At 38.1% G+C, this 12,473-nt stretch overlaps 1 protein-coding gene across 2 annotated transcripts in view; it reads right to left on the reverse strand.

Annotated features, from left to right (window-relative positions):
- JAKMIP1 (janus kinase and microtubule interacting protein 1) overlaps positions 1-12,473 on the reverse strand; it is a 214,917-nt gene that overhangs the window by 54,695 nt on the left and 147,749 nt on the right. For both annotated transcript variants that reach the window (XM_036764633.1, XM_036764632.1), the window contains one exon: positions 3,310-3,804. In XM_036764633.1, coding sequence (XP_036620528.1) covers positions 3,310-3,804 — 495 coding nt within the window. The remainder of the gene's footprint in view (positions 1-3,309; positions 3,805-12,473) is intronic.

Genomic DNA, 12,473 nt, shown 5'->3' on the forward strand with positions numbered 1-12,473 from the left:
AAAGATGAGTTGCTGAATTTCTAATGACTAATCGCTTTGGAGATTGAGAAGTGTATGTTGCCAACCCCTCCAAAAACTTAGGCCCTCTTTTTCCCTCTCCCTCTAGTTCGAACTCCATTTTCTACAGGAGGTCCTTTCTCTCCCTTCTGTCTCCTTCTTAATGACTTCCCTAAGACTGCCTTGTAATATCTTGTATGCACAAATATTTGTATGCTGTCACTATCATTATAATATTAGCTTCTTGAGGGCAGAGACTATGTTTTTGCCTTCTTTGAATCCCTAATGCTTAGTACAGTGCCTGGCACATAGTAAATGGTTAGTCTGTTAGCTAATGGCTCTGTGCAACTTCCTAAAACCATGAGTTGCAGAAAAGGTACTAACCTGCATTGGTGAAAAGTTTCCTCTCCTGGGAGTTCCCTATTCCAATGAAGTCACATGTTGAGTTCCAATACCTACAATGCTCTGGCTTCATAAGTATAATAATAATAATGATACATATGTACTTTAGCATTTATAACTAGAAAAGATGGTACAGTTATTTATTAGTGTAATGAGGCTGAGAAATTCATTCTTTTGGAAGGGGGTGGATTAGATTCTAAGGAATTCTCAGTTCCCTTCTAACTCTGTCTCTCTCTCTTGCCATATATATATATATATGTGTGTGTGTGTGGTGTGTGTGTGTGTATGTATGCATACATATTATATATATGGTGTAATGCATAGTAAGATAATATGGTATTTGCACTGTCATGGAAACCAGCAATTTTTAAATCTTGTCTGTAAGCCTCATTGGGGGTATTTATTTTTCCTTTCTGCTTCCCCTCAATGAGTCAGTAGCCTCAGTAGCCTAGGATAGAAAGACGATTCTCAAACTGCTTTAATCTATGAAATGGGCACTGTGATCCTATAACCTATCTCAAAGACCCCATAGAATCCCTCTATGTGGAACTCATGAATTTGACTTTATTTTGCGATTGTAAATGCAAAGGTCTTAATCAGAATTACGGTTTCTTGAGTGAGGTCTTCTACTTTCTCCTTCACTATTTCTCTCCCACTCTCACTTTTCTTTCTCTGCAAATTGTCTAGTTTAATTTAAAGAGGTTCTTCTGAGGACAAGAGCCCCTGGAAGGGAGGCAAAGCCATTCTAGCATCAACTGTTTCAACACAGCAGGAGGTGCCACATTGGAAACCACAGTCACACACAAGGGTAAAAGGAGTTAATAGTGGATCACCTGGAGAGGTATGGACACAAAGCCATGTTCTGGGCCACTGGGGTAGATCAGAATGGGAAGCAGAGAAAAGTCTTAGAGTTATGATCTCAAACCTACAATGAGCTGCTCAGAATACCAACAGTATAGCTCAGCAGCCTTTTGTTTCCTTATTCAGAGGAATATATAATTGGATTGAAATGTCTTTATACAAATAGTCCAACTAGATGAGTACTAGAAAGCTAAGACAAATAGGAGTTTGAGTATAAGACCACTTAGGTTTATGCAAGTGGAACTCGCTGAAAAGTTGTTTTCCATTCCTGATCAGTTTGGGGAAATAGGTCCGTCTATTTATTAATTAAACAAGGCCCTTTGTGTTTGGTTGACAAGGTGCTGGTGTGGTGTTGTACTTTACTCTCACATCTCAGCTTCCTCTACCGTACCCCCTTCAAAAGGCTATTCCTGAACTGCCCGTAGACCTTGAACTACAAGGGACCTTAATGGTCATTTAGTCCAACTCCCTCATTTTACAAATAAAGGAACTGGGGTCTAGGGAAGCTTGTTAGTTCTCTCACCAAATCATTATATATTCACATGTTTTAGTGTGTATGCACATGTAAATGTATGTGTATATATATATATATATATATTATGTGTGTATATGTTTATGTATATATATATGTGTATATATATATATGCATTTTGTTGTTGTTGTTCATTCATTTCAGTTATGTCTGACTATTTGCGTCCCATTTGGGGTTTTCTTGACAAAGATACTGGAGTGATTTGCCATTTCCTTCCCCAGGTCATTTTACAGATAAGGAAACTGAGGCAAACAGGGTTAAGTGACTTTCCCTGTTCATACAGCTAGTAAGTGTCTGAGGCCAGACTGAACTCATGAAGAACCTTCCCGACTCCAAACCCAGTGATTTATCCACTGTGCCATCTAGCTGCCCCGTGTGTGTGTATATATATATTTATATGTAATTATATTTCATATATATTAAATTATATTAGTACATATATTAATTAGTATGTATATATGTGAATATATATGTATACACATATATACACACTTGATATATAACTTAAGAGGGCAAAGCACACTAACAACTAAGGGTACAAGGAAGGGCTTCCCACAGAGAGTGGCACATAGATTGACTCTTGAATGAAGGGGACAGGTACAGAAGAGGAAGGAATGAGGGTCTTCCAGGCAGAATGGCCATGACTTATGCAAATGCACAGAGCTAGAAGACAGAATGCTGAGTATGGAAAATAGCAAGTAGGACAATGCAAAAGGAATCAGAATGTGGGAAGGGGAATAACATCTAAGACGCCTGGAAAGGGAATGCTGGGGGGAAATCATACAAAGCTTAAAAGTTCAACAGAGCAATTTGGATATTATCCTGGAGGCAGCAATGAGTCACTAAGGTTACTTGGCAGAGGACTGACATGGTCAGACATGTGTTTGAGATGCATTATTTTGGCAGCTATTTGAAGGATTGATCAGAGAATAGGGAGAATTGAAACCAAGACTCCAATTAGGAGAGTTTGTTGATATAGTCCAGACAAGAGGTGATGGGAACATGAACTAGGGACAAAATTTATTTGATTTACTAGAGGAAATGTATCCTGGCTTGAATGGATAATACAGTGGCATGATGTAGGATAAGTTGGTTGGCTGTTTTCAAATATTAAAAAAAGACAATAAAACGCTTTCTTTTGAAGAACAAAAGAAAGCTAAAAATAAGTCATAAGGAAAATAAAACTGACTGATTCCGGGATTTTGAGTTGGAAGGGATCTTAAGGAGAAGTAACTAGTACAATCTCTTGCTTTAGAGATAAAAATTAAGGGTCAGAGGGAACTTACCCCCTAGGTTACACAGACAGTAAAGAAGCAGAGGTAGGATTTGAACTCAGTTTCTCCAACTCCAGATCCAATACTCTTCCACTACATGATGCTACCTCTCTGGAGGTCTTCATTTAACTTAATCTTTTTGGCTACTACAAGTCTTAGAAAAACAAATGGCATTACCATGTTCCTCCCAGACCTGGGATTCAATGAACCTGATACCAACCCAACTGCCACTAACTCACTTACCAGTCTGCGGATATCTCGCTCACATTCCCTTTTTATTCGATTGATCTCATCTTGGTGAGACTGATAAGCCATGCGTAGGTCGGCAGCCTTCATCTTATCCGCTTGCATAAAATTGTTCAAAGCCTCCTCAACCTGCTTCTTCCCAGATTTCAGCTCTAATATTTCCTGTTGCAGTTTTAAGCGTTCCCCATCAAATGATTTCCGGGCTTCTTCTCGGACCTCATTCAATAAGGCGGTTTTCACTTTGTCGGCTGCACCATCTCTCAAAACGTTCACCGTGGTCTGCAGGCGTTGCACCTCCCCATCCTTGATCTTGACCATCCTGGCAACTTCCTGCTCATGCTGCCGGATGAGAGCCTCCCTGAGGGCCTGTAGCTCCTTCATCTTCTCTTCATGCAGTTTTGCCTTCAGCTCAGAGATATAGGCAGTGTGTTTGTGCTGCTCCTGTTCCCTCTCCTGCTTGACTTCTTGGATTTTCTCCCGTAGCTTTCCCACCTGCAGCAACAAAGCACAGCATGGGTTAATGGATAATCATGGTCAATACAATGGCCAAAGTCAAATGCCTGGGATACCAAGAAAAAGTTTCAGAACTGCAACCCTCCCCTCTCCTTTAGCATTACCTGTCAGGCAAAGACAATCTTAAGAGAGGCATCCATTAGATGAGGCTATTTGGAAAGTATTTCCACACATGTAAAAATGTCCTTGTCTTAATATAATAAAACCTATAGTGAATGGATTTCTGTGAGTTGTTAGCCTATAGTTAAGGCCTTAAGAGTCCAAGAAAGGGTTAAGAAACAGGTTTCTGAGCCCTTCACTAAACTCAGAAGTAATCAATAGTCATATCAAGCCTCTCAAACATCCTCTGAAAACTACTCTCTTCTGTGAAACCTACTATGAGTGAGTAGAAGTCAAGTATATTTAAAACTTCATTTCCACTTTCTTTCCAAAGGAGAATGTCTACAAAACCCAACCTACTGCAAATCATAAATCAAAATTTAAAAATTCACATAAATGAGATAACTTTTATTACCTAGATTTTAATCAGTGTGCAATAAGATCACCAACTCAGTTTAAAAGGGTCTTGAGATCATCTAATCTAACCCTATCATTTTACAGAGGAAGAAAGTTAGACTCAGAAGAGTGAAAAAGCTTACCAAAGTTCCAGAACTAATAAGGGATATGGCTGGGACTTAAACTGGGACCCTCTGGGTGCAAATCCAGCACTCTCTCTCCAACAGGATGTTGCTTTTCTACATTTGTTGAGAAGACATATGTGCGTCTGTGTGCCAGAAGCAAGACTTTCTGAAGTGCCTTAAATATAATAAAGATCCATCCCACACATACTAGATGTCCAAAACTATGGTTTAATACTTTAGAGACTAGAAGGAAGTTTAAGCTATAGGTCTTGTCCTCAAGGAGCTTTTCAGGTACCTGGAGAGATTTTGGATGTCATTCAGCGCAGTGGACAGAGCACTGGACTTGGAGTCAGGAAAAAATGGATTCAAATTCCACCTTCAACATTAGTCAAGTAACTCTGGCCAATTCACTTAACCTCTCTGGATCTCAGTTTCATCATTTGAAAAATTAAAAAGTTGAACTCAATGGCCTCTAAATTCCCTTCTAGCACTAAATCTATAAATATATGATAAACATACTTTGGTACTTTAGGGAACTATTATTTCATTGGGGTTGGTCTATCCTCCACTGATATACCTCCTTTAATTCAAGGAGCAGTGTTTGAGAATGGCTGTAACCAAAGATGTTACCATCTTTCAGGCAATCTGGTGATGAGCCACATTGAAATGAGCTAAGAGATAAACTTCAAAGAGATCAAAGAAAAAGGAAAAACATCCAAATGCACATTTAAAACTTTTCTTTTTGTAGAGATGAAAATCTGGAAACTCAGGGACATATCCATAATTTGGGAATGGATGAACAAATTACATTACATGTATGTGAAGGAATTACATTGTGCTGTATGAAATGAAAGGATTAGTTCCTGAGAAATTTGGGAAGAGTTATATGAACTGATACAATCTATACCATAAAAACAAAATGGATAAAAATATGCATATTAGACAGATAATGCCATGCACCTGGACAAGCAGCACATTGGGTTATTCTATTAATATATGTATCTTGGACATGTGCTGCAGATGGATAATGAATTAGGTACAGAACTGAATGAGACTTCAAGTTAAAATAAATTTAGGAAACTTCCTAGCGCTTTTCATACTTCCCATACTTTTGGTAACAGAAGCCCATCTCTTTAACAATAACATTCTCCCAGTGATACTGAGTTGATGTAAATCATGGAACACCACTCTTTCGGAAGAATTAAAATTATAAATTACCCAAAGAACAATGGAAATACACACAGTGAACATAAGGATGTGACAGAGAGCTTCCCATAAGCATTTGTATATGAGAAGTAACATAAATGGCATTATATAAGACCACTAATGGAGGAGGACCCATCATCACATATTAATAATAAAAAATGATAATAGCAACACCCGGCGTTCTGTGTCACTTTAAGGATTCCAAAGCACTTTACGAATATTATATCATTTGATCCTTAGGACAACCCTGATGAGAGGTGCTATTAGACAGACATAACACTAATAGCAGAGTCGGGACTAAGATCCTAGGGCTTGTGACTCCTGTTTACAAGCTCCTTCCATTACCTATTAGGGATAAGAACACAAAACAAAAAAGTCATCGCCCTCAAAGAGCTTATACTCTACGGGGAATGATGCAACATGTCAGCATACAAACAAATATACAATTGTTTAAGGATGGAGTCAACACTGAAATTTAAGGGGATCAGAAGAAGGGCCTTAGAGATTATCCAGGTTAACTCCTTAATTTTTAAGAAGCAGAAACTAAAGCTCAGAAAAGTTCAATGACTTGCCCAGAGCAGACATAACATTAATAGCAGAGTCGGGACTAAGATCCTAGGGCTTGTGACTCCTGTTTACAAGCTCCTTCCATTACCTATATTTTTTCTTTCCATAGCTGGTTCTCGCTGTGCTACTGGTAGTGAGTTCCCTTGTCTTACTGTGAATGAGAAAGTGAGAATAGTTAATTAAAAGTTAATAGGTACCATTGGCCTACCTCTGTATGTATTGAGTGCTGGATAAATGTTAATTCTATCATCATCATCATCATCATCGAGTGAAGTACAGCCTTCACTTACATGCTAAGATGGCCTGTATCAAGAACCAGCCTACACTCCAGGAAGAAGGACCTCTGTGATCCCTGTATGTAGGCTGCCAGGAGAAATGCGTTTGCATTTGCTTGCTCTAAGTAATTAGCTGTCCATAATGCCAGCAATGGTGCTGGTAGCTTTAATGGGGCACTGAGCTTTGGTGGTCAAGTGATCCAACAAATAAATTTCTTTTTGTATCCCCCCGCACTTAGTACAGTGTCTCAAATGTTCATTGATTGAGTGATAGGTGTAAAGTTAGAGAAGTTGGAGCTAGATACCTTACTTTCATATATGTTGGATGTCATTTTTATTGGTGAAGGTCTCCAGTGGGTTTAAGCCAGAAGTGGGAAAAGAGTAGAGCAGAGGTGTCAGACAGACTCCTCACTGGCAGGCTGCAATTCCCCAGTCTTGCCAGAACCATAAAATATAATTAAAATATAAATGTAAAATATAACAAAATAAATAAAAATGCAACACAGATTGTGTCAATTTGAAGCCTTTAGGGATCTATTTCTATTTGAACTTGACAGTCCTAAACTAGAGGACAATTTATTCTATCCCATAGGGCAAAGACCAAGAGATAATAGGCACATTTATTTATATTTTTCTCCAGTATATCCTACATGTATCTCGTTTGTATATAGCTATTTATTCTCATGCTGTCTTGCCATTAGACTGTGTGTTTCCTGAGAACAGGTATGTTTTTGCCCCTTTTTTGTATCTCTAGTGCCCAAAGTTGGTGCTTAATACATGGTCATTGACTGACCAACTGACTGACATTTATTGGAGTTGCTGAAGTTGAGAAGACTTGGATTTATGGCACTGGTAAGTTAGAACTAGCCAACAGCCAATTGTTACATTTTCAGTGTGAGCATTTAAACCTTAGTGATCTACAAATACTGCAAATCAGGGGATGATTTATTGATTTGTTGATTGTCTAGACTTAAGAAAACAATGGGAAAAATGTTAATAATATATATTAAAAATATGCGTGTATATTTGGGTAGGAGTGCAGTGGGATTGGAACCATTTGTTAAACATTTACCAGCACACTACTGGCTTAAGCTATATATGGACTATGACATTAGGAGCAAGTTAATGAAGTTGTTAATCTACATTTATATATTTTTTCTATAAAAATTTCATCAACCAATGAAGTTAGACATTAGAAAAGAGCAACAACAAAAAAGAGCATCGCTGAAAGAGCAGCAATGCCCTAGAAAGCCCTAAAATAGGAATCTCAAGTCACAAGCATTTCATAGTGTGTCTGTGTCAGCCTTTGTCTCTTGTGAGTGTCTGGGTCTCCATACGGATCTCTGTATCTCTCTGTCCAACTCTGTCGATTTCTGTATCATTCCTTATGTCCCCCTCTCTTCTCCTTTTCTTCCCCCTTCTCCTTTCTCCTCTCTGTTTCCCACTTTTAAATGTAAATCTTTTAATTAGTCATACAATTGAGATAAAAGTATATTTTTCTGGTTCTGATTAGTTATAATTTTATTCTTTTTTACATAATCCAGGTTCAAATCTAGAGCATTTGAACAATACTCTCCTCTTTGGAGAGACTGATGAATCTGTGCCCTGGACCTGTGTGAGGGATGGAGTTGGCAGGAGAATTGTGGAGAAGAGAAGCCTTCTTTCTTCCTGCTTAAAGAGGGAAAACACCCAGTTCCAGATTTTGTTCAGAAAGAGACCCAGAGAGAGAGAATAGATTTTGGAAGTACGATTTATAGGAGAAAGCCAGTTCCTCAGCATTTCCCTAATTTCCAGCTTCTCTTCCTAGATACTTCAGGGTATTTCTGCTTGAGGGAGATCCAGGCCTCCCTCTCTCCTGATTAGGCTAAGATATCTCACTCCCAGTGGGACAGTTCATTCACTCTGTATTTATCTGGTATATTTTAATCCATATAACTTGTCTGATTTTTGTTTGTTATCTGCTTAGATAAATGGGTTTATTCTCTGTTCATTACATGTAATGAATGTCTTTTGTATTAATAGCATTTGATGAGCAGGGATCAGCCTTAGGATATAAACATGGTTTATTCTCTCATCTTCAGGGGTTAGCAACTGGTAAATTGGCTTGAAAATGAGGAAAAAAAGAATTCTCCTCAACTAACAATATTTAAGGAAACAGATAAATATAATTCTAGTCCAGCACCCCCTTTCTGAGAAAAACATATTGGTAATCCTTGTGACCCTTTTGTTCCTCTCCAGTCAGGCATCAAAGTCTCCCTTGGAGAGAAGTGGGCATCACTGAAGTATCTATCAAAGTCTCTCATTTAGACAAACCTCTGTCAACATATACATACCTAAATGGGCAATATACACACACAATGTTTATTTTTATGTTATTTACTTGTATATGCACTGATCCTTACATCTTCAATGTCTCCCTCTTTGCTGCCTCCTCCTTTGTATAAAAGATGAGTCAAAAATATTAATTAAAGGCTTACTGTGTTCCAGCCAGCATGCCTCAAGTATTGCAAATATATAGACAAAAAACAATTCCTTTCCCCAAGGAGCTCATGGACTAATGGAGGAGGCAACATGTAAACAACTATGTTCAAACCAGATATATGCAAGATAAACAGACATAATCTCAGAAGGGAGGCACTACAATTAAGGGGAATAGAGAGAGATTTGGTAGATATGTTATGGGAAACACACACAAAGCTTTTTAAATTATATAACCCTCTTCCTTTGATACCACTTCACTATTCCCTTTGACTAATAGTATGAAAAAGCCATTTTCTCTCCATTTTATGACATGTGGCTTGCATAATTCACCAATAATATTAAATATTCCAATCTAATTTCAAATATCAAATCCTGCATCCCTCAATGTATGAACACAATAAAGAAATCATCCATTTTAAAAATTGAACTGAATCTGTGTCCTCAACAGAAAATGCCACTATTAAAATGAAAGAAAATATAGAAGCAAAGTATCTTAAAGCTGTTTTTTTTTAAAGTTACTCTTCTGAAAGCACCAGTCAAATGAATGCAATGAGTTGAACAAGTACTGTCTGAAATTGAACAACTTTGTAATCACCAAGAAATGGTCCTCCCAAATTATATTTGAGGGACTCAGGAAGTGATGTGTTTTGATAAGATAAATGCTACAACAAAAGCCTCCACTTACACCTGAGGCTTCGACTTAGAGTGGGATTCATATCTGAAGTAGGCATGGGCCACATAGTAGATAGGATCCCTCAGGGAACAGCCACTCTACCGATTCATAGGAAAAAAACAGACAGACTATATGCTCGGACCTGTCACTCCTTAAGGCCATCACTGTTTAAAGATAGCCATGATGTTGCTATAGTCAATCAACAATTATTTATTAATTGCCTACTATATTCCAGGAACTGGAGATACAAAAAATAAAAATTAAATAGTCTCTACCCTCAAAGAGCTTACAGCTAATAGAGGAGGCAACGTGCAAACAAATCTATACCAAGAAGCTATATATGTGATAAATAGGAAATAATTAACAGAAGGAAGGCAAATTGTATATAGGAATCTTAAAAATGTTTGTTGACTGTTGCCTAATTAAATTACAGTGGTGGTGGTGGTGATGGTGGTGGTGGTGGTGATGGTGGTGGTGGTGGTACTATGAATGGAGATAAGGGGACAAAGGCAAGGAGTCCTCCAACTTTAAATTTATAATCCTATGATCTGAATGATGATCTGGGAAAGGAGACTGAAGAAATGCCTAAATAACTAGAAGGAGAATCAAGAGATTGTGTCATGAAAAACTAGAGAAGAAAGAATATTCCAGGAGATGTTGGTCAGCAATATCAAGAAGAGGGATCAAGAAGAATGAAAACTGAGGCCATCAGGGTTAGAAATTAAGAAATCATTAGTAACTTTGTAAAGGATCCATTTTAAATGAGTAATGAGGTTCAGCACCAGAATTCTAGGGGTTTAAAAGTGAGAAGTGGAAGGGGGTTAATATGGACAGTTTTTGTCCAGGATTTTGGCTGTGAAAGAGGATAGATAATATATCAGCTTGAGGGGATGTTAGGACCAAGAGAGGGTCTTTAAATGAGTAAAATGTGGGTGTGTTTACATGCTTACAAATACGAGTCATTGAATAGGACGAGACTGACTTTGGCAAGCCATGGGGCCAAATTTTATATATACCTGAGTAAAAGAAGAAAACTTCCTTCCAACCCTAAGATTCCATAAAATTTGACTTATTAAGCTTTCCCTGAGCTACTGAATTACCTTTGCTTCCTAAGAATTCTTACATTTGTTTGTACCTTTTCTATGCACTTATCTTTTATATTGTATGCGATTTTCATAGCTTATCTCCCCACTAGACTATAAGCCCTTTGAGGGCAAAAACGTTATCTTGCAAAGTCATAGTTACAAATCTTTCAGCGCCAAGGACAGAGCACTTAGTAATAGAGTTGCTTAATACATTTTCACAGGACTTTGAGTTGGAAGAGACTTTAGCAATCATATAGTCCAGGGGTTCTTCATCTTTTTTGTGTTATAGGCTCCTCAGAATTGGCGAGTATTTTTCTAATGGAATTATAAATTTACGATTTTTAAATAATGGAAGGGAATGTAAACTTCAGTTAGAGGTTAGTGAAAATAAAGGCGTATTTTTTCCCCATACCAATTCATTGACCCTTTGAAATCCATCCACAGACCTCTTGGGGGTCCATGGGTCCCAAATTAAAAATCTGAGATCTATCCCAACTTCCTTTTTTCTACAGAAGAGAGAAGTTTAAATGACTTGCCCCTTGTAGTACAGAGTCCCTGTCCTGATTTGCACTGGTAGTAAGGGGCAATGCCAGAATTTAAACCTAAATCTTCTGACTACAGAACAAGGGTTCTTTCCACAAATATTTGATTTCACTATTTACTTTCCTTTCTGTCTTTTAATGTATCTTCCTGCTGAGGATCATGTTTTCCAAATGGAATTATCATTACAAACACATGCTGGGAGAAGGCAATTACAACATTACCAGACAAAAGATGCCACAGGCAGACATATAATGTGACTTCATGATCATTATCAATGCAGAAAATAGATTTCAACAAAATGAGGTTTTCATGACTCCAAAGCAACTGGGTGAGTTAATTTTTTCTCTGTTTTTAAATAAGCCAATTCAGTTAAAAATTTAAACTGGCATTATAGATATACCCCATAACTCCAAATGACGATTTTCCTGTTTTGAACAGATTGTATTGGTGTTACTTAAGACAAAATGGACTGGATGGTTTCAAAGTTTCTTAAAGCCCAAAAGTACACCAAAAATAAGCTTTCCTAAAGCTATAAATCAATTCCATTTTAAACACTTAACTTAGGTATTAGGGGAATACAGAGTAAGTAGAAGGCACAATCAGGCCCTTAAGGAACTTACAATCTGCCTGTACACTAAATACTCAGAAAACTTTGATGGGCAATTGATGCTCAAGTGCCCATATGGGTCTGTAGTACATATTAGAATCTAAGTATTTTAAGAGTTCAATGAAGAGTGAAATCAGCAATGTCAAAACAAGAATGGAGTTGCCAGGGCTGCCTCTCAAATGCTGACATTCTGGGGGTTAGTTCTCCTTCTGGACCTATTGCCAGTGCCTCCCTCTTCCAGACCCTAGCCCCAGGGTTCACTGGCTATCCGGCCTCTTGCAGGTGTCTTCCCACCAGGTTACGGTGGGCTTTCCGCTACCTGGCTTGAAGACCCATGAAGAGTGAAACTCCAAGGACCATAGAGGAGAATGTTGCATGGACTGATTTGATTAGCCATCACTCCCTTCCTCCCCACATTTTCCTCTCCTCCATAATAAACTCAGTTCTAGCTTTCCCCAGTCCCTATCCTTCTCTGCCATCTATTAATTCTGTGCACTCTAGCACCCTTCCCTCTTATGGTTTACAACACTGGATTTAAAGTCAGAGGAGCTTGTTGGAATCCAAGCCCTGCTACATACTAGTTGTGTACCC

Source organism: Trichosurus vulpecula, chromosome 6 (assembly GCF_011100635.1).
Source record: "Trichosurus vulpecula isolate mTriVul1 chromosome 6, mTriVul1.pri, whole genome shotgun sequence".
Taxonomy (NCBI): Eukaryota; Metazoa; Chordata; class Mammalia; order Diprotodontia; family Phalangeridae; genus Trichosurus; species Trichosurus vulpecula.